At 40.4% G+C, this 18,530-nt stretch overlaps 1 protein-coding gene across 4 annotated transcripts in view; it reads right to left on the bottom strand.

The window, feature by feature from the left end:
* Positions 1-18,530, bottom strand: part of GPD2 (glycerol-3-phosphate dehydrogenase 2) — a 125,788-nt gene that overhangs the window by 23,295 nt on the left and 83,963 nt on the right. For all 4 annotated transcript variants that reach the window (XM_054971522.1, XM_054971524.1, XM_054971523.1 and 1 more), the window contains exon 9: positions 5,550-5,743. In XM_054971522.1, coding sequence (XP_054827497.1) covers positions 5,550-5,743 — 194 coding nt within the window. The remainder of the gene's footprint in view (positions 1-5,549; positions 5,744-18,530) is intronic.

The raw sequence follows: 18,530 nt of genomic DNA, 5'->3' as shown, positions 1-18,530 counted from the left end.
GTGCTGTCCTCTTTGAAGTTCACCTGGTGCCTACCTTTCTTAGGCACCAAGCCAAAACATTCTTTTTACTTCGCTTTTAACTGACGGGTGTTCTCTCTTTTGTAGTTGTTTTTATGGTCTGCTTCTAGTTTTGAGGATTGTTTTATGATTATCATTTATTCTAACTTTATCATTCGTTTTTATGCTTTTGGTTTTACAATTGTATTGTATTGCTTTAAACTGTGAATAATTTGTAGCATCTCTCTGGAGGCAGCATACATGTTTTCTAAATCACAACAATTTAGACAAAATATGGAGGGAGGGAAGGGTCTGATATTTGTATGCTACTGTGAAATCCTTGGAACAAGGGAAAACTGAAATAATAGTAGAAGAAATGCTGGACACGTCAATGATTACACAAAAGGAAGAATGCTAGACTTGCTCAGAAAAAAAAATTCACATTCCAGGCACCTTCACAATGTTCTGGATGCTCACATTCATTCAAACACTGATGTTCATACATCACCGTTACCATCTCTACATGTACATTAATAAATCTTTCACCTGCCATAAATCACACCATGTGGACTCAAAGAGATTCATCTGTCAGATCTCAAGATTTGAAGTCATAAAGGCTGGATCATGTCAAACAACTTATAAGGGAGCCTTATGCCATGCAGTTACCTGAATTTTCTTCCCCTCCCCACCTCCAGATCAAGATTAAAGAGGGGCCCACTGAAGACAGACTACCATTTTTTCAATACTTTTAGATGAAGCATTTTCTAAATGACTAGACACGATCACTTCAAGATTACCTCCAGACATTAACAAGAATAGAACTCTTTTATATCAAAGGTTTCTCACTCTCTCTCTAAAATGTCAAGCAAAACCAGTCTTTGTTTTAAAATGGAAGAAAGATGTAAACCAAACATTAACACAGAGAAATGGGGAATTGTTTAGAGTATGATCAATAAACAGACAGTTAATGGCTGCAAATACCTATCATATTGGCATTAGGGCCGTGCGATCTGGCTTTCTAATCCAGCAAAAACTGGTCATGCTGGATCAGATCAAAGAATTCAGGATCAGATCTGGGAAGCTGGATCAACATAGCTAGATTAATCTACGTTAATCTGGCTAATGCCACTTCTGCCTGTTGGCTGGCCTCTTCTTAGGTCTTCTGAGTCTTTACAGAAGCAGAGGGGGAGGAAGGGGGGATGGAGACAGGGGGCAGGAGTGACTGGCCAATTGGTGCAGGAGGTGTCCTTGTTTGGTCAATGGAGATTATTGAATAGGAGAGAGCCTTATCAAACTGCCTGCAAGGAGTTAAAAAAAGCAGGCTTGGCTCAGAATACGGGACTGTGGCTGCCGGCTGCACTTGGTTGCTCTGGTCTGCTCTATTTGCCTTGGATTACTGGATTTACCTGCCTGCCTGCCCTGCTGCTGCTGCGCTGTCTACCTGAGGAGGGCCACCTGACTTCACTTGCTTTTGAGTCCTCTAAGAATCCCCCCCCCAATTTTTAGGAGGAAGCAGGGTTGGCTGGCCTTGTGTTGGGTTGGATAGGGATTAAGTAAAAGGGGGGAAGGGGGCAGTTTTCTAAGCTTCAAGCTTAGTTATTAACTGCTTTTAATTAACTGGTATTGGGGGGGGGCTTTGCTTTACAGTGTTAACTTGTTCAAGGATACCACAGAGAGAATTTAGATTGTCGAGCTATACCGATATCATGGAGGGCATCTTTTTTCAAATTTTGCTTTACAGCCTCTAAAGAAGGCAAAGAGTATAAACGCAGAATAGGATTCAGTAAATTAGACCACTGATTCCCTTCCTTGTAGTACTAAAAACAGTATTTTACTAGATGGGCTTCGGAAATACTGTTGAGTTTCTTATAATATTTTAGTTGTTTCAAGTGGACTCTTGTTGTAATAGAGGGTAGTCCAACTTCTAACTTTAAGTGTACAGCAGGAGTTCCCTAAGGGAGACCCAAGATTTTCCTTAAAAAGTTGTCCGGATGATTTCAAGCTGGTCAAGTATTTTCTACTGCCATATTTCAACCTCAATACCAGAGCTGCCCTGGAATACTTTAAGGGCTGGGGCTATTAGCTGGCCACCCGTTGAAAAGAAGAATTTTAAAATGGCTCCCAATGTACATCAAGTGGTTGATAAATTGGCATTAATATGTGTCTGCTAATACAGAGATCCATGAAATAGTATGCCTAGATATTTATATTATTACTATTAATCTGTTTTCCTTTTGTAAAATCGATACAAATTTAAGCTATACATCAGTATGTAATACTATCAATGTTGTTACATTTAAATTGTCTAATCATTTTGCTAAATGTTTTATTAAGAGATCTAGCTTGAATATTAGCTGTGCTTTTACTAATACTATTACTATATGGTTATTTATACTTTTGCTTTCTTTCTTCACTTTTCATTTTTTATTTGTTGTAAATGTCTTTTCCCCCCTTCTGTAAATAAACCTTTTTATAAAAAAAAAAAGTAGCCCATTTAATAATGTGGGAGAAAAATAAAATTTAAAAATGGCCACCACTGTGACAATACTACTGGGGAAACTTGGAAGTAATGTCACACCTCGCTAGAAATTGGCCAAAAGTCTATGGTAATTCCTAGACAGCCGTGACATCATTTCCGGGTTTCCCCAGATATCACATCATGCCAATGGCCAATCCCCTTGTCTCCCACTGGCCCTGGCAACTCTATTCTGAAGGTTTTTATTATGTTTCAAAGATACACAAAAAACACCCAAACAGCCCTCAAAAACATAACAAGCATTCCTTCAGCAGAAGAACTGATGTTTCTACGAAGATTATTTTTTTAAATAGATGAAAGCATCAATGCTCATCTACCAACAAACTCATGTGACCCTTTAAAAATAAGCACCCCACACAGGGGCCTAATTCCTCATTTCCACACTCTTTTCCTCCCCTCAAAGTTGATACTTCACTATTTACCCTTCCCAAATACAGCACAGCCAAGGAAGTCTGTAAACGAATTTTTTTGGGTCTTACCTAGTGTACAATGGATAAAAAAGCCTTACACAAAAGCTTTTGGGGAGTATATGGTTTAAAGATACTGCTTGCACAGGAGTGTTAACAGAAAAAAATCAATAATGCTTTGTAAAAATATCCCGAAAGAACAGAGAAGAGATCTGAAAAATCAATGTTGTTCTGCCAGCATGTTTAACCCACCAAAATGAAGTGCTAATCACAAAAATAAGATACCATATTACATTTATAAATTAATGAAACTAGAAAAAGCAGCATGTGTGACACTATAATTAAACAGCTGGAACACATCCAAGCCTGTGTAAGTTGATAACCCTGCCACTGTCTTTGGCAGCAGAAAGGCAGGTCTGCTGTGAGTTGATACGGCCTGCACAATTGTTAATTCTCTAACAGACAATCTATAAACACGACTAATTACACATGTGGAAAACAGTGTGCAACCCAGTTTGGTTACTTTCAAAAACGTTTAACACTCAAGACAACTACTTTTGCAAACCTGCATGGCGAAAATTCCGTGTTAATCAATCCTGTGAGTCATAGCTTAGTATACCATCCACCCTGTCTGACAAACCACAGCTCTTTTATTAATTTCTGCACGAGGGACCTAATGATAGTTTTTTTTTTCCCCCTTCCTCCTGTAGACCATTTTTCTTTAATGGCTACAACAACAACAGAACTATCAATTACCCATTTCAAGGAAGAACAAACAAGCAATCGAGAATTTTCAGTCTGTGAAGAGAAGGTTTCTGAATATGAATATTCAGCCTCTTTCAACGCCTAGAAAGGGCAACTCAGAGTTCATGGCTTTTTATAGAATAATGTTAAAGCAACCAGATGATTCAGTGGCTTGGTAATGAAATCTAAAACTTCTTATGTCTCTTAACACTTAATCTATCTGGTTGGGCAGTTATAAGAAAACTCTTCAATGGTCTATATTTAAAACCATATAGTTATAAATAAATAAATAAATCCGTATGTGCCATCTTAGTTTCCCAAAGGCCTCCTTGTTGATGCTTGCAGGAGCAGAGTGGAAGAGTAAGTTTTCTTTACTGTTTCCCTAAAAGTTGAAGGCAGCAGGACAATTCCATTTTTAAATACTTTTAACAAAAAACCAAAACAAAAACAATGAAACTACATGAGATGATAAATGGGTCATAATATGATTAGGGTGTTCTTATTTCTTTAATATCTCATTTTTCTATTTAAAAGTGTAGATCAAAGTCTCCTTACCAATTCATAAGGGTGAAATACCTTGGGGATTTTTTTTAGTGATAATAAGCTGGAAGCAATCACATTCACAGCAGAGAGAGACAATTTGGAATTCACCCACCTCTGCTTTGTACTTCTCTAAATTCTCAAGAAGCAGGAGCAAGCTAATTCCACACACATACCCTTTTCCCTTTTAACTGACTCTCTAATGGTCTTGACATTCTGTGCTTCTTTCGAATGCTCAGCCCCAGACAATTTGAGGATATTTTAAAGTATACCTGCAGAAACTGCGAGTATGCAGAAGCCCCTGCCTCATACATGTGACCCTGTTTTGCTACTTTCACCACTACAACAGGGCCAGCAACTTACCTACTAGATATAGTTAGTATGATAATTAGAATTGCATTCTTATTGGTGGGGATACAGTTCTAAATTACGTTTGTTGCTTTGAAGAATAGTTATTTTTGATTAATTATCTGGAATAAAATAGTATGTTAGACAAAAGTATTCCTGTGAGAGTGTAACTGGGAGCAATTACATTCTAAAGGAGCATGCGTGTCAGACAAGAAAACAAGAACAGATATGGCTGCCATCCAGTTGGTTTAGTAGCTAGGACGAAGGTCTTTGGTTTCAGGAAATGTAACTTCAGATCTTACACAAAGCTGTTTTATACAATGGCCACAATTTTTCCTGAAGTAAATACATAAAATGTGAATGGCATACTGGCCTGGATTCAGCCTTCCTTCAAGGAGCCTTCCTCCAACCTAAGTTGTCTTAGTTGCTCAAATGAGCTCCAAATTCTGTCCACCTGGAGCAGAATTTTAAGCACATTTTGGACTACAGTAGGAAGGAGGAGGCAGAGAAGTCATGCCTTGCTGAAGGAAATGCTTATCAGCACAGATTTTTGGTGGGATCCAAGCTTATGTATTTACAGTGTAAGTCACTGATGGAATAATGGCAGAACTCAGATGCTGACTGAAAAATATGTAAAGCAACCAAAGTTTATTGCATAATCTATCTCTCAACCCAATCTCCCTTACTGAGTTGTTGTAATGCTAAAATGCTAATCTTAGCTTATTGGAAGAAGGGCAAATTACAAATATAACAAACCAATCAGCTGCATGAGTGATATGAGCTACATGATCCTCCTAATACTATGATGGACAACTGAAGCGGCAACAAAGAGGCATCACTGGCTCACAGAAATACCTAAGAATATCAGAAGCATCATCATAAACGTGTGTGAAAATCCTGGTGAACAGAACATGTTGCAGAGACACAGTCAACAACCAATACTAGTAAATGTGAACAACCAATATTAGTAGTGTTACCTTCAACATCACAACTAAGATAGTTGCGCACTTCTGTCAAGATGAAGTTGATATCTTCCTCTGTGGGAATTGGGTGATGTGTGACTTCAGTGGCAGTATCTGTGGTGCCAGCAATGGTCATCTTTTGCCATGGCAAGAAGAAAATCACTCTTCCATCACTAGTTGCTGGGTCAAGAAGTCCCATATTATCAGGGCTACAACAAACAATATTATTTTTATTCTTGTTTTCAATTGCTTACTTTAAAATATCCAGCGTTGTCAAGCAGAGATGGCATGCGGCATGAACAACATACAAAATAACATATACAGAGGCAACACTGTGAACAGTAGTGGCATTTGCCTTGAAAAAGGTGGGGGGGGGGAGAGAACTTCTTATAGCACCATCACAAGCAGAGGTGGTTTCCACAGAGCGACAGGTATGTGTAGTTTTCTTGTTGCTGCTCTGGCTGCCAATACAGTGTAACAGCAAGGAGGATTTCACATGGCAGGGTTGCCCGCAATTTCCTACCCCAGTTTGCTGACAGTGACCATCTCCATACCCCAGGTCTTTGTTACTTTTTTAAAAAATCAGCAATTAAATATTGTTATAGTGATATAATGATCTAACAATCTAAGTATCAGGTTCTCTGTAGTCCTGGTTTTCATTTTTTTTTTTTACAAAAGTTACATCTCTAGCCCTTTTATTATTATAATATAACAACAGTGTGCTTATATACTGATATTCTAGACAGATTAGTACCCATTGAGACAGGTGAACATAGTGTTATTATTATCTCCACAATACAGATGGGGCTGAGAGGCTTACCCAAGGTCGTCTGCTGAACTCATGGCAGTAGAGGGATTCAAACCAGCAGAGTGCTGCATCGCAACCCAACCTTTCAACCACTACGCTACAGCAGCTCTTATGTCTTTCCCCTTATATCTCCAAAATAAAAGAGGCTAGAGACTAACTTTTTTAAAAAAATGAAAACTGAGAATTTAAAGGTTTAGGTTTATTATGGTCGCAAGACCAGCCAAGTTAAGTACAGATAAAAAGAGCAGTTTTTAAATACTTAGAATATATATAACATTAAAACTTACTTCATTAATTCACTTCCCAGCAATTGACGTTTCCTTCATCGAGTGATTCCACTTTCTAAGTGCTATCACACAGAATTTTGCAACTGCATAAGATACAGTTCTCTGGCTATCCTCTAAAAGATATACCCGAAGGGTTTCAGAACTAAAATCCATATAATACTGTAATGGTTTAAATCTATACAAGAGTGGAATAATTAATTGCAGGGATCATTTAGTAGAAAAGGAGCTGGAGGAACTCAGTAGCATAGCTCATTAGCATATCTCATTGGCATATGCCACACCCCTTGATATCGCCAGAAATGTGTCATTAGCACAACTGATTTGCATATGCCACACCCCCTGACATCACCTATCCTGGCTGTTTTGGACCCAATCCTGGTCATTCAGGGCCGAAATTGGGCCCAAAATGGCAAAAAGGAGCTGAAAATGGCCAAAAGGGGCCGAAAATGGTCAGGATCAGGCTGCTGCTGAGCAGGAGAGTGATCCACCACCCATCACAGGCCTGATCCGGGCCGTTTTGACCCCAATCCAGGACGAAATGGGCCCAAAATGGCCGAGAGTCAGGTGGGCGGGGCCACCTGACATGTGACCTCTTTGGGGAACTGCCGGAACTGCGTTCCTGTGCGTTCCCCCTCGAAATGAGCCCTGATTAATTGTATCCTTTCTTCTTGATAGAATTCGCAGTGCAAAAGTATGTGTGTGATATTTTCAACCATTTTATTTGAACAGGGACAACAACGATGCTGCAAAGGCAGGTGAGAGAATGTCCCATACAAAACTGCAGAGGAGAATGCATCAAATCGTGCTCTAGAGCATCTATGGAAGACTGGGCTTTGAAAGTTCTCAATATGGCAGAAATGGACAAGTTAACCCGGAAGTTGAAAGAACAAGAAGTACTGGAATATACATCAAGTTGGGAAAAATTCAAGAAATATGTGGAGAAAAAGTGGGACATGAAGGGGAAATTGTGGTCTTTGGATAGTTGTTAAATGGGAGATAGAAACTTACTTAAGGTTAAAAGGGGGTATATTATTATATTTTACTGGATAAGCATAGAGTAATAGAATTATAGTATTATAGTATTATAAAGTTAAGAGTAAGATAGCAGATTCATATGGAAAAGTATAAGATTGAATAAAAAGGTTGTATGGGTTGTATAGGGAGTATATATGATATTTTAGGGGTGTAATAGAAGTAATAGATTTATAATATAGATAATAGGTATTTAAGGAATAGTATATCATATATATATATATATATATATATATATATATATATATATATATATATATATATATATGTACTTATTATATACTTATAATTTTTATACTCTTAATTTAGATAAGTATTACATTAAAATAGTTAATACAAGTAAATAGACTAGATATATGTTATATATACTATTATAGATTTTAAGAATTTATATGATATATTCTTTAGATTAAGTTGGGGATGGAAAACTGTTGGGAATCACTAGAAAAGGGGGGGAAAGGATGGGGAAAATGCAATGGGGTAGAAAATGATAATGATTTGTATGTTTATATTTGTAAACCCATCCAATAATTTTTTTTTAAAAATCGTGCTCTAGAGAAGGCCCATCTACATTCATAAAAATTCAGAGAACATGCTAAACAAATCATTAAATTAATCTAACAACACTGAATTGTTTTTTTTTAAAGCCCCCAGTGGTGGGGAGAGGAAACAACCACCACAGGTTCAGGGTTAGAGAAAATGGCTACCATGAGGGTGTGGAAAATCCAAAATTTTCACACCCACAGAGCAGCCATCCAGGCTTTACTGTGATCCTTCCCAAAAGATTGCAGCAAAGCAGCTTTGAGAAAGATCAGGGAAAAGCCAAGAAAGCCTCAGGAAGTGCACCACGATACTGTGAGGAAGCAAGAAAAAAACCTCTACTTCCCTATAGCACTTGATCCCAAGGTAAATCATCCACATAGAAATGGTCGGAGTTACTCCCTTCTAAGCCCACTGACTTGAATGGACTTGGAAGAGTGCAACTCTGCTTAGGACTGTACTGTCAATCAATTAATCAAAAATCAACAGAGATGCATGAAGCCAGGAAGAATTTTGGACTTTGAAGCCAGCAATAGAGTGCTGATCCTACTTGCTCCAACAGTGAAGCATAAAGAGCCAAATGGGCTCCAGCGCTATAAGGTGGAGTAGGGATGACACTGGAGGCTGTTTGAAGCACGCTGGCTAACAGGGCACTGCCTAAAGCAGCTGCCTTCCCTGCAAACACTTTCTTTGCCATCCGTACCCTCCTTTTATTGAGAAACATGGAGAGAGAAACATTAGAATGAACTGACTAAGCAAGAAGCATGATTAAAATAGGAATTCTTCTTTTGGGAAAGTAGTGCGGAACTGAGTGCTCTGTGGGTATACTGTTTGATTTCAATATATATATGCCACTTCCCCGATCCGCCCCACCAGTAATCACTGTGGGTCAAGTCAGCTTATAAAAGATCTAACAAGAAGGCAACAGAAAATTAAAACTAAATAATCAAAGAACCAAAATAACCAAAGAATAATTATTGACACTCTCACAGCCTCACCATAAAACAACCCAGAAGAGGGATCTGACAAATGGCCATCCAGAAAGGATAGATGTTTGCATCTTTTCCAGAAAAAGACTAAGAGAAGAGATTTCTGCACCCCCTCGGGAAGAACATTCCATAAAATCAGGGACATCACCAAGAATGAGAAGGCCCAAGCAATAGTCAACTGTAAAACATGGAGGGAGAGCCTAATCCGGAGATGGTTCAGGGAGGTGCACAGATTCATAACAGAAGAGAGGGTGCTTTAATTATGCAGCCTCCAGATTGTGTAGAATGTTAAAGGTCAAAAATGACATCCTGAACTGGTAGCTAGTGAACTGTTCCAAAATGGGATTGAGAGGCTATCGTTTGCACACTCTAACCAATAAATGAGTATCCCTAATTTATACCAACTGTAGCTTCTAGAAAGTCTTCAAGGGTAGCCCCACACAGTGTGCATTGCAATAGTCTAGACTTGACATTAGAGAATTATGGATTAGCATAGTCTGCATAGCTCAGGAAGGAAGATCATTTCTGCACCAAACAGAACATATTCTTTGCTACTGAGAAAGTTTCATTTGACTGGGGCACTGATTTACAAACACTCTAGGCTAAAAAGTAACTGGTCTGCTTTCTGTGAAATGGGCATTTTGTTGTAGTAGAAACTGTAGAATCAGGGAAGTGATTTTGTGACTGTGAAGGCTCAAACTTTACCTTTCTCTTGGACTTCCTACTGCCTAGCCCAGCACTCTGTCGGGAACAGTGGCTGTTAAATTATTCCTTTTGCCTGTCCCCAGCACTTGTATTTATTTAAATCTATTTTTATTCTATGTATTAGTCAAAATGTATTCCTAAAGCAACTTATGAGAATCAAATGTAATACAAATGGTAACTAAAGTTCAATATCAATTATTCCTTGGAAAGGTTCTCTAAGATAAACTGGATTCAGGCAAGATACGGGAATGCCAGGCTGCTGCCTCCCCTCTTTCTGATGACTTCAACAAGGGCAGTTGGATGCTAGGGCCCCCAGTGCTGTGTTTCCTGCCCCTCAAAGATAAAATGGTTCTATATATTACACGTAGTTGGAAGAGTCATGTCTATGTGCAAGAGGAAAGCTGTGTGTGCAGTTATCTCTTAAGCTTTAGTATTCTGTTTCTCCCATCTCCAAAATCTGTATATATTTTCTAGAAAGTTATTTTTTGATTACACAACATATATCATATGACACGACTGTAGTCTGTGTTTGGCTCATTTTTTAAAAGTATTTGTTCTGTATTTTTCGGTATATATTTCCTACTTTCCATGTGGCACAGTTGTAGCATGAATTGTGTTGGTCCTTGGTGGTTGGATGTTGTGGGGGAATGGTACTGCTAGGCAGTAGGGATTTGTGAAGTGACTGTAAGTAGTTGCACCTAAGATGAACAGACTGGTTTCAGCAGGCTGCTCTTCTTGACTCACGTTTCCTGGTCCTTGACCTCTCTAGCTCCCATATTTGGGATCAGTTAGGCAGACTGAGTGGGGTTCACAGCATCCATACTTTTGGAGGCACCAGGGGTGTGCGATTCGGGTTTCTGATTTGGGTACAGTAACCCAAATTGGACCTGAATCGCAATGATTCGGAAACCCTGAATCAAAGCTTCCTGAAGTGATTCATATTGCTTTGGGAAGCTTTGGGTCAAGGGGTTTAAATGCCCCTCTCTGTGCCGCTGTGAAGCGGCACAGAAAGAGGCATTTAAACCCGGCGATCAGCTGTTGAGGAGGGAGATCCTCGCCAAGCAGCTGATCCAGCCAGCGGGGGTTTAAATGCCCCTTTCCGTGCCGCTTTGAAGTGGCATGGAAAGGGGCATTTAAACCTGTGGATCAGCTGTTTGGCGGGGAAATCCCCGCCAAGCAGCTGATCCAGGCCTTCCCACTGCCCTGCTGGCTGCTGCAGTGGTGGTGGAGGTGGCACAGGCAGCAGAGGAGCCAGCTCTGGCCTTCCCCACTGCCCAGCTGGCCACTGCAGTGGCGGAGGAGGTGGCGCGAGTGGTGGAGGAGCTGACTCCGGCCTTCCCCACCGCCCAGCTGGCTGCTGTGGTGGCAGAGGAGGTAGTGCCGGTGGCAGAGGAGCTGGCTCCGGGCTGTCCCAGCCTCTCACCACCCAGCTGATAGGCCTCCCCTCTCCCTGCCGGCCAGGTAAGTGGGGCGGGTTTGCCCCAGGGGTGGTGGGGGCTGGGAGTGGGGGGTTTTCTCCCCCTCACTTCAGTATGCTCCAAATCTTTACAGAGCATACCAAAGCAAGCTAAATACCAGAATGCCAAAGTGGCTTGCCACTTTGGGATTCTGGTAATTCCGGATTCCCCCCCCCCCCCCGCTTTGGGTAAACCCAAAGTGGGAAACCCAAATCTTTTGGGGATGCACACCCCTAGGAGGCACCAACCATCACTGATCTAAATATATAAAAGTGTTGAAGCTAAATTCAAAATCTGATATATATAAAAGTTCCACATATTCACATCAAAATAAAAGCTTTCTTCATACATGACAGTGTACACTTTTTTCCTACTCATTAATTGTTGGCACAGTATTATGTCTGAAGCTCTCTGAGAAGGATGACAATTGCACGCACGTGAAGTCTGTTCTACACTAAGAAGTCTTTGAGATGATATTTATATACAGCTTAAGGATACATTTGGTGAAGTACAGCTTAAAAAGTGGGTGTCAACATGGGCTTGGGCAAGGTAAACTGTGGCAGACAAGTAATTACTTTTCAAAATGAAATTACTATTGATTTAGGGAGGCAGGAAAACTTAGAAATTTAATATACAGACTTGGACTATTCAAAAAACTTTTGACAAGCATTCAAGTAAGGTTTCTAAATTGGCTTAAAATAAGCAGACCTGCAGAGAAGTTGAGTGTAATTTTTCTAAAGATTGCTGGGAGGTCTTTTGAACTCATTTTTAATGTCACTGAATCACTACAGAAATGTCCAGTTGGGAAGAATGGGAAAGCTTTTGTAGCCTCAGCATTCTTACCCATTTCCACCCTATTTATTTGATCTTCTTTCAAGAATTAGGCTGGCAAATAATAGTAATTCCAGGACACAGCCAGGATAAGGTTCTAAGATATAATACTTTGCCTTTCTACAGCACTTCAGAGCATTCAAAGATCTTCCAGTAATCCTTCAAAAACTTATCTGCTTATAAAGTAGATCAGTTTTCTTATCCCCAACGTTGCAGACGGAGGGCTGGGGGTGGTGACTTCATACGCACAGCTGATATGTGGCAAAACAGGAACAGGAACATGTTCCCTAAGTACTGCTTAAGGTTCCACTTAGTGTCTCCCTGAGTCCCGTCAAGCAGACTTACACCAAACTTAGGCAGCCAGCCAGTATGGCTGACCAGGTACTGCAGTGCAAGAGGAGAACAGACTTCTCCTACCTCCCTGTTCTCCTGACTTGAAATGGCTCCGGGAATATATTATTCCTTGTACATGTTTGCAAGGAGCTCTTACCAGCCCCTCAGCACTGACTGTCATTGTTATAAGTACAGGTTAAAAATGTTTGGGCTCATAAGAGAAGGGCTCGTGTAAAGGGATAGCCGGAATAAATTATTTTTCCATTTCTATTTACGTAAGTGTGTTACATGCCTGCTAAATGAAGAGATGTACTGCCAGATGACTGCTTATTAGCTAGCTCAATATATATACTTATTTTTGTGTATGCAAGAAAATATTTTGAACAATATGTTGATTGTAAAGGCATCCTGTTAAACAGAGCTTCTGCTTGAAATACTGAAGACCTACTATCAGAGTTATGCATAACCTCACACCCTGACACTTTGTGGTTGCCTCAGCCTCCCACGGTAGCCATTCTGTGGTTGTGCCACCGCCCTGTATCAGAATTCCAAAGGTGCTTGTAGTCTGAAAAGGCTGGGAATCTGCTATAGAGATATGTGAGAGAAGAGCACTTTAAAATATTCTGGCTATTAGCTGTCTCCAAAGACCTTTTCTCTAGAGCAAGGTTGGGCACACAATTCAATAAAACTAAATGCAATATCCTGATCAGGAAAAGGCCATGAACTATCAAAAATATCTTCTATTGTATGAGAAAGAGGGGAGTTGTGCACAGGAATATGAGGGCTTTTTCATGGCAAGAGGTCTCTGCACTGCACTGAAGGTCCATTTATAACGTTCCCTGCTTCAGGAGCAGCTGCTTCTGTAACACTGGGGCCCAACAGCTCAAGCGTTCATATCACCTACCACACAGACCATAGAATGGCTCAAAAGTACACAGCATCCAACCCTCAGCAGGAGGTCTTATTTTTCTCACTTGAAAGAGAGCCCATCCATGCTACACGTTTCAAAAACAACTTGCCCCTTTTCTCCTGCTGCCACAAACCTATCAGACACGACATGCACAGATATTGAGTAGAATCGGCAATTCATACCGGACTGTTACACAGGACACACAGTGGGGATACTAGACCCAACCTGCATACTCTGTAATGTGTAGATCAACCCTTTTCGAACAAGCGCTCCACCGCATTTTTATACTGCATCTTACAAAGACAGAACAGGAACCGTTATGGAATGAACTGCTGCGTAAAACATGGCCAAATCCACAGGCAACGCCAAATGGATTAAAGATTTAAATTTATATGGGATTACAGCACAGTAATATAATCATGAGTATGAGAAAGTCATGTCGCAGCTACTTAAGTGAGGCCATGTATTCGAAGAACAGAATTAATGAGAGTAGAGGGAACACAGGAATCATTAATGAAGAATATAAAAACGTAAGAACCCACAGGGAAATGCTTGCATTGTATTAACATTAAATTAATTAAATCTTATCTACATTTACACATAAAAAGCCTTTAAACTATTTACCATTTCTCCAGGTTCATGTCAAAGTACTTTCCCAAAGAGACAAGTCGTGTGTCATTTCATTACAACATTTTTCTGCTAAACAAGGTTCAATTGGCACCAGGGGCAGAAACCTGTTGCTAAATACATAACATTTAAATTTCAATAAGATGCATATATTTATTATGCATACACATTTCTTGGCTCATCTTACTTTGAGGATGAAAGCGAGGCAGCTTTCACTCAATGGTACTGAAAGAGGCTGAGGAATAAGATGGCCATCTAAATTTCAGAATGACGGTGAGTTTATCACACAGTAAATAAGCCAGATGCTTACAGCTCACATAATACTGTTACTGTGTTCTGCCTAGGACAGAAAATGTCATAGATCAGTATATGTATAGCCAGCACTAGCTAGCCCCAAACTCTCTCTGGGTAAAAGATTAAAGAGCAAAAATGTTTTGTCTTCAATTGCCTCTTATGTGGTGGAATGATTGAGTAAATTCTTTTTCATCATTCCACTGTTGGATGGTGTGGACATAAGCCTATCTACAAACAGTAGTTACTGCCCCCATATAATTATTTCTATTTTCTTTTATTTGTATCCTGCTTTTTCCACTAATTGGAACTCAAAACAGCGTATCATATTATTCTTTCTTCTACTTTATCCTCACAACAACCACCCTGTGAGGTATATTAGGCTTGAGAGTGTGATGAGCCCAAGGTAATGCAGTGAGCTAATCTGAACCTGGTTGTTCCTGGTCTAATTTTCATTCCCTTCCAGATTAAAGGTGTAGAGACTGGGTGTGGTCAGGGTAAAAAGGTTTTGGTAAAACTTGAACAGCACAAGCCAAAGAGCTCTTGGCCCATAGCCAAGAGGCTTGTGGTCTCTGAATAAACATTGGATCCAGAATAATAATAACAACAATAACAACATTTGATTTATATACCGCCCTTCAGGATAACTTAATGCCCACTCAGAGTGGTTCACAAAGTACGCCATTATTATCCCCACAACAAAACACCCTGTGAGGTAGGCGGGGCTGAGAGAGCTCCAGAGAGCTGTGACTAGCCCAAGGTCACCCAGCTGGCTTCAAGCGGAGGAGTGGGGAATCAAACCCAGCTCTCCAGATTAGAGTCCCATGCTCTTCTTAACCACTACACCAAACACTCTCACCTGCCCACAATATGGTTATATATTTTTAATATGAAATTTATTTTATTGGTTTAAATTGTTTCTTTTAATTATACTCCAGTATGTTGGCAAGCCACTCTGATTTCCCAGTGGGAAGAAAAGCAGGGTAATAAATTGCCTAATAAATAAGTAAGGCAGAGATGCTAAAATGACAGGTGCTGGCACCCAGTTTCTGCCGCCTATCACAATAGGAGTAACCCAGGAGGCTGAAATACCAGTTGGCACTTGCACTTGACCAAGGCAACAGAACTGTGATAAGATCAGGGATGCTAATCTCCATAAGGAACATCCGACCTGCATTTCTTAAACAAACCTATGAACTAGGCATGACAAAAGGTCTTGCTTCATGCTGTTAGTTATTATTTTTAACTATTAATTAGATGTGCTGCACATTAACAGCAGAAATAGGTTATATGATGTTTAACAGGAAAAAGCATTATATTTTATTTATGTCATTTATAGTCCACATTTGATACTTTTCATTCTTATAACACATTTCACATATACAATGAGCTTCCATAACCTTTTTGTGTGGTCATGTAACACAGTTCAGTAATGTCCACATACTGTTACGTGGAGGGTGTTTTGTTTTTGACAAAATGGCAACTTGCCTATGACTTTACAGTCCATGGTTCAAGCGACAGACTTCTTTGACATTTTGCTGCAATGCTTTAAAATCAGACCACAGGTTCTTGCTAGAGTTTTCAAAATGAAGTCTTGGATTCTCAAGGGTGTGGTAGGGAACATACAACCATTTCACTCTCTATGGTTATACAGACTCAAGACTGATTACTAAGTGCTGAAATATTCAGGCCAACCCCCTCTCCAGAAAGCAGTTATTCAGTAAAAGAGCGATCAGCTTGTGAAATCTGCTGCAGAGCTGAGCAATGCGGGTCTGCGCAAGTTTACTTGGGAACTATAGTCAGAGACTCCTTCCCCTCTCTGTTTCCCTTCTCCATTTTTAAGAACGGGATGGTGGAGTAGCGGTGGCTGTGGCAGCCTCAGCAGCTCCTTCTGCTGCTGCTCGCTGCTTGCCAGCTTCAGGAACCCTTCCCTGACTCTCTACCTCCCATCCTCCTGCTGCTCTGACATGCCTTCCCACCTTCCCACCCACCCCCTGCCCCCAAGCTCCCGGAGCGGATCCTGAGCAGATCAGATCCACTCGGCTTTTCTTTTGAGAACTTGGAGGAGGGGGAGGCATGTCAGAGCAGCAGGAGGATGAGAGGACAGGAAGGAAAAGTCATCAAAGAGAACCTGAAGAGAGGAAAACCCAAGCAGATCCGCTCCGCTTGACCTTTCTTCCATCAGCAGCAGAAAACAGGAGAACAGGAGGGAAAAGTCAGCAAAGAGAGCCTGAAGAGAGCTACTTGGCAGGTGGCTAGAGAAGAGCCTGCTGAAGTCTCCCTGCGAGTTTGGCATCTCGGGGTATGAAGGGGGCTGCTGAAGTGCCCCAGGTTCTGACGAATCACAAAACTAACGAACTGTATCGTGAAACAGGACAATTTCATGGAAGTTCGTGTTCCATGATTCGTGGAATGTGATGAAATGCAAAACTCTCGTTTCGGTTTTTTCCCATTGTGCCCATCACTAACCCAGAGCTTGGCTGCTGTGAATGACGCTGGTTCGGTTGGGCTAAGTTGCCACAGTGTTGGTTGCTTCAGTTTGGTCTGGGTTGAATAGGTGTGATTTTCTAATGCTATGTTAGTCCTCTTGCTTCACTTTGGTTCTGGGGAGATTCCATTCCCTTGTTTTAATTTGCTTCTCTTGGGCTAAGTGGAAACAGTGTCCCTTGCTTCAGTTTGGTTTAGGTGGAATGGATGTGATTTTTTTGGGTGTGATGTTGGTCCCCCTGCTTCACTTTGGTTCTGAGGGGATTCTATCCCCTTGCTTCATTTTGCTTCTGATGGGCTTGGATGACCTCAGCCTTGGCCATGGCAGCCTTGCAGCTGTGTGTTTCTGCAGTGGAAGTCAGCTTTGACCTTTTTCTTACAGGAAACAATGGAAATGGTTGGGGGCACTTTGTTTCAATTCCATTTAAAAAAAAGGATTGGACCCTGGGGTCCAACTCTAGGGTCCAATCTTCCTGAAACTTGGGGAGTCTTTAGAGGACAGTCAGGCACAGGTCCCCTGCAAATTTGGTGAAGTGTTGAAGATAGCTCTCAGAGTAATTTCCCTACAGAGAATAGTAACTGAATTTCACCAAACTTTTCAGAAATAGCCGAACCGAATTAGAGAATCAATTTGGAATTCAGGGAATTCTGAATTTTTTTCTGATTCAGTAAAAAAAAAATCTGATTTATTGAATTTTTTGGGGTGCACACTCCTAGCTGTGACTCTCTGAATGTAAGTGCTGAGGGGCAGTACTGTTTAGAGGTACTTGGCTGGCCTCTGTATGAAACAGGATGCTGGATGCTGGACTAGATAAACTACTGGTCTGATCTAGGAGAGATACCCTGGTTCTTAATATTATCATGTGTTAGCTTGCAGCAACAACCTGAGAGATATTCTTAACCCTAAAACTTGTCGCCAGAGAAAACTGACAGTTTTGGTTTTGAAATCTGCATATCCAAGAATCCTCCTTTTCAGTCAGTCTCCTAGTTAAAGAAAATATAGTGAAAATGTTACACCAGTGACACTTACCACCTGTTTGGGTAAAATTTATACTTTTTCCACATAAAGAGGTTATGTGAGCAGGCTAGGAGATCTAGGGGCAAGAAAGTTGTATTTGCAATGGAGATTATGATCTTAAATTACATTCTGATGATCCCTAAAAAACTTCAGGTTAGTATTTTAAATGTACTGACAGTAGCCAGATTGGCATTTGTAAATTATGGAAGCAAGGTACTCTTTGAATGAAATGAGAGTAGCTTCACAAAATTATAATTAGACTTTCTTCTCTACCAGAAGATAAAGATATCAAAAAACTAGATGCGTTATAATGCCCAGTCATCAGATAGAGTTAGTTAGGAAAGAGGTATGAAATTGATTACTGTTTGCTATGGTTGACTGTATAAAAGTTAAACTCTTTAAAATACTTTGTAAATATTATATTAAGAGTTAATATGTTTTGTCATAAAGTACTCTGGTTTCAGATTAATGTATGTTATTATGAGAAAGTACGTACTGAAGTGTTGTTTTCTCTTTTGGCAAAGAGTCCAGACTTTGAGGCTTCTGCTGCGTCCCTGAGATCATCAGCAACCGGATCCTTGTTTGCCAGGGTGGCCTACACCTGGGCCTCAGATTTGGCAGCCGCAGGTAGAGAAGTACCCAAGGAAATAAAAAATGAGGTGAAGAAGATAGCCCTAGCAG

This window comes from Eublepharis macularius, chromosome 2 (assembly GCF_028583425.1).
Source record: "Eublepharis macularius isolate TG4126 chromosome 2, MPM_Emac_v1.0, whole genome shotgun sequence".
NCBI lineage: Eukaryota > Metazoa > Chordata > Lepidosauria > Squamata > Eublepharidae > Eublepharis > Eublepharis macularius.
The sequence above is the reverse complement of the archived record's forward strand: the minus strand, read 5'-3'. Positions and strand labels throughout refer to the sequence as shown.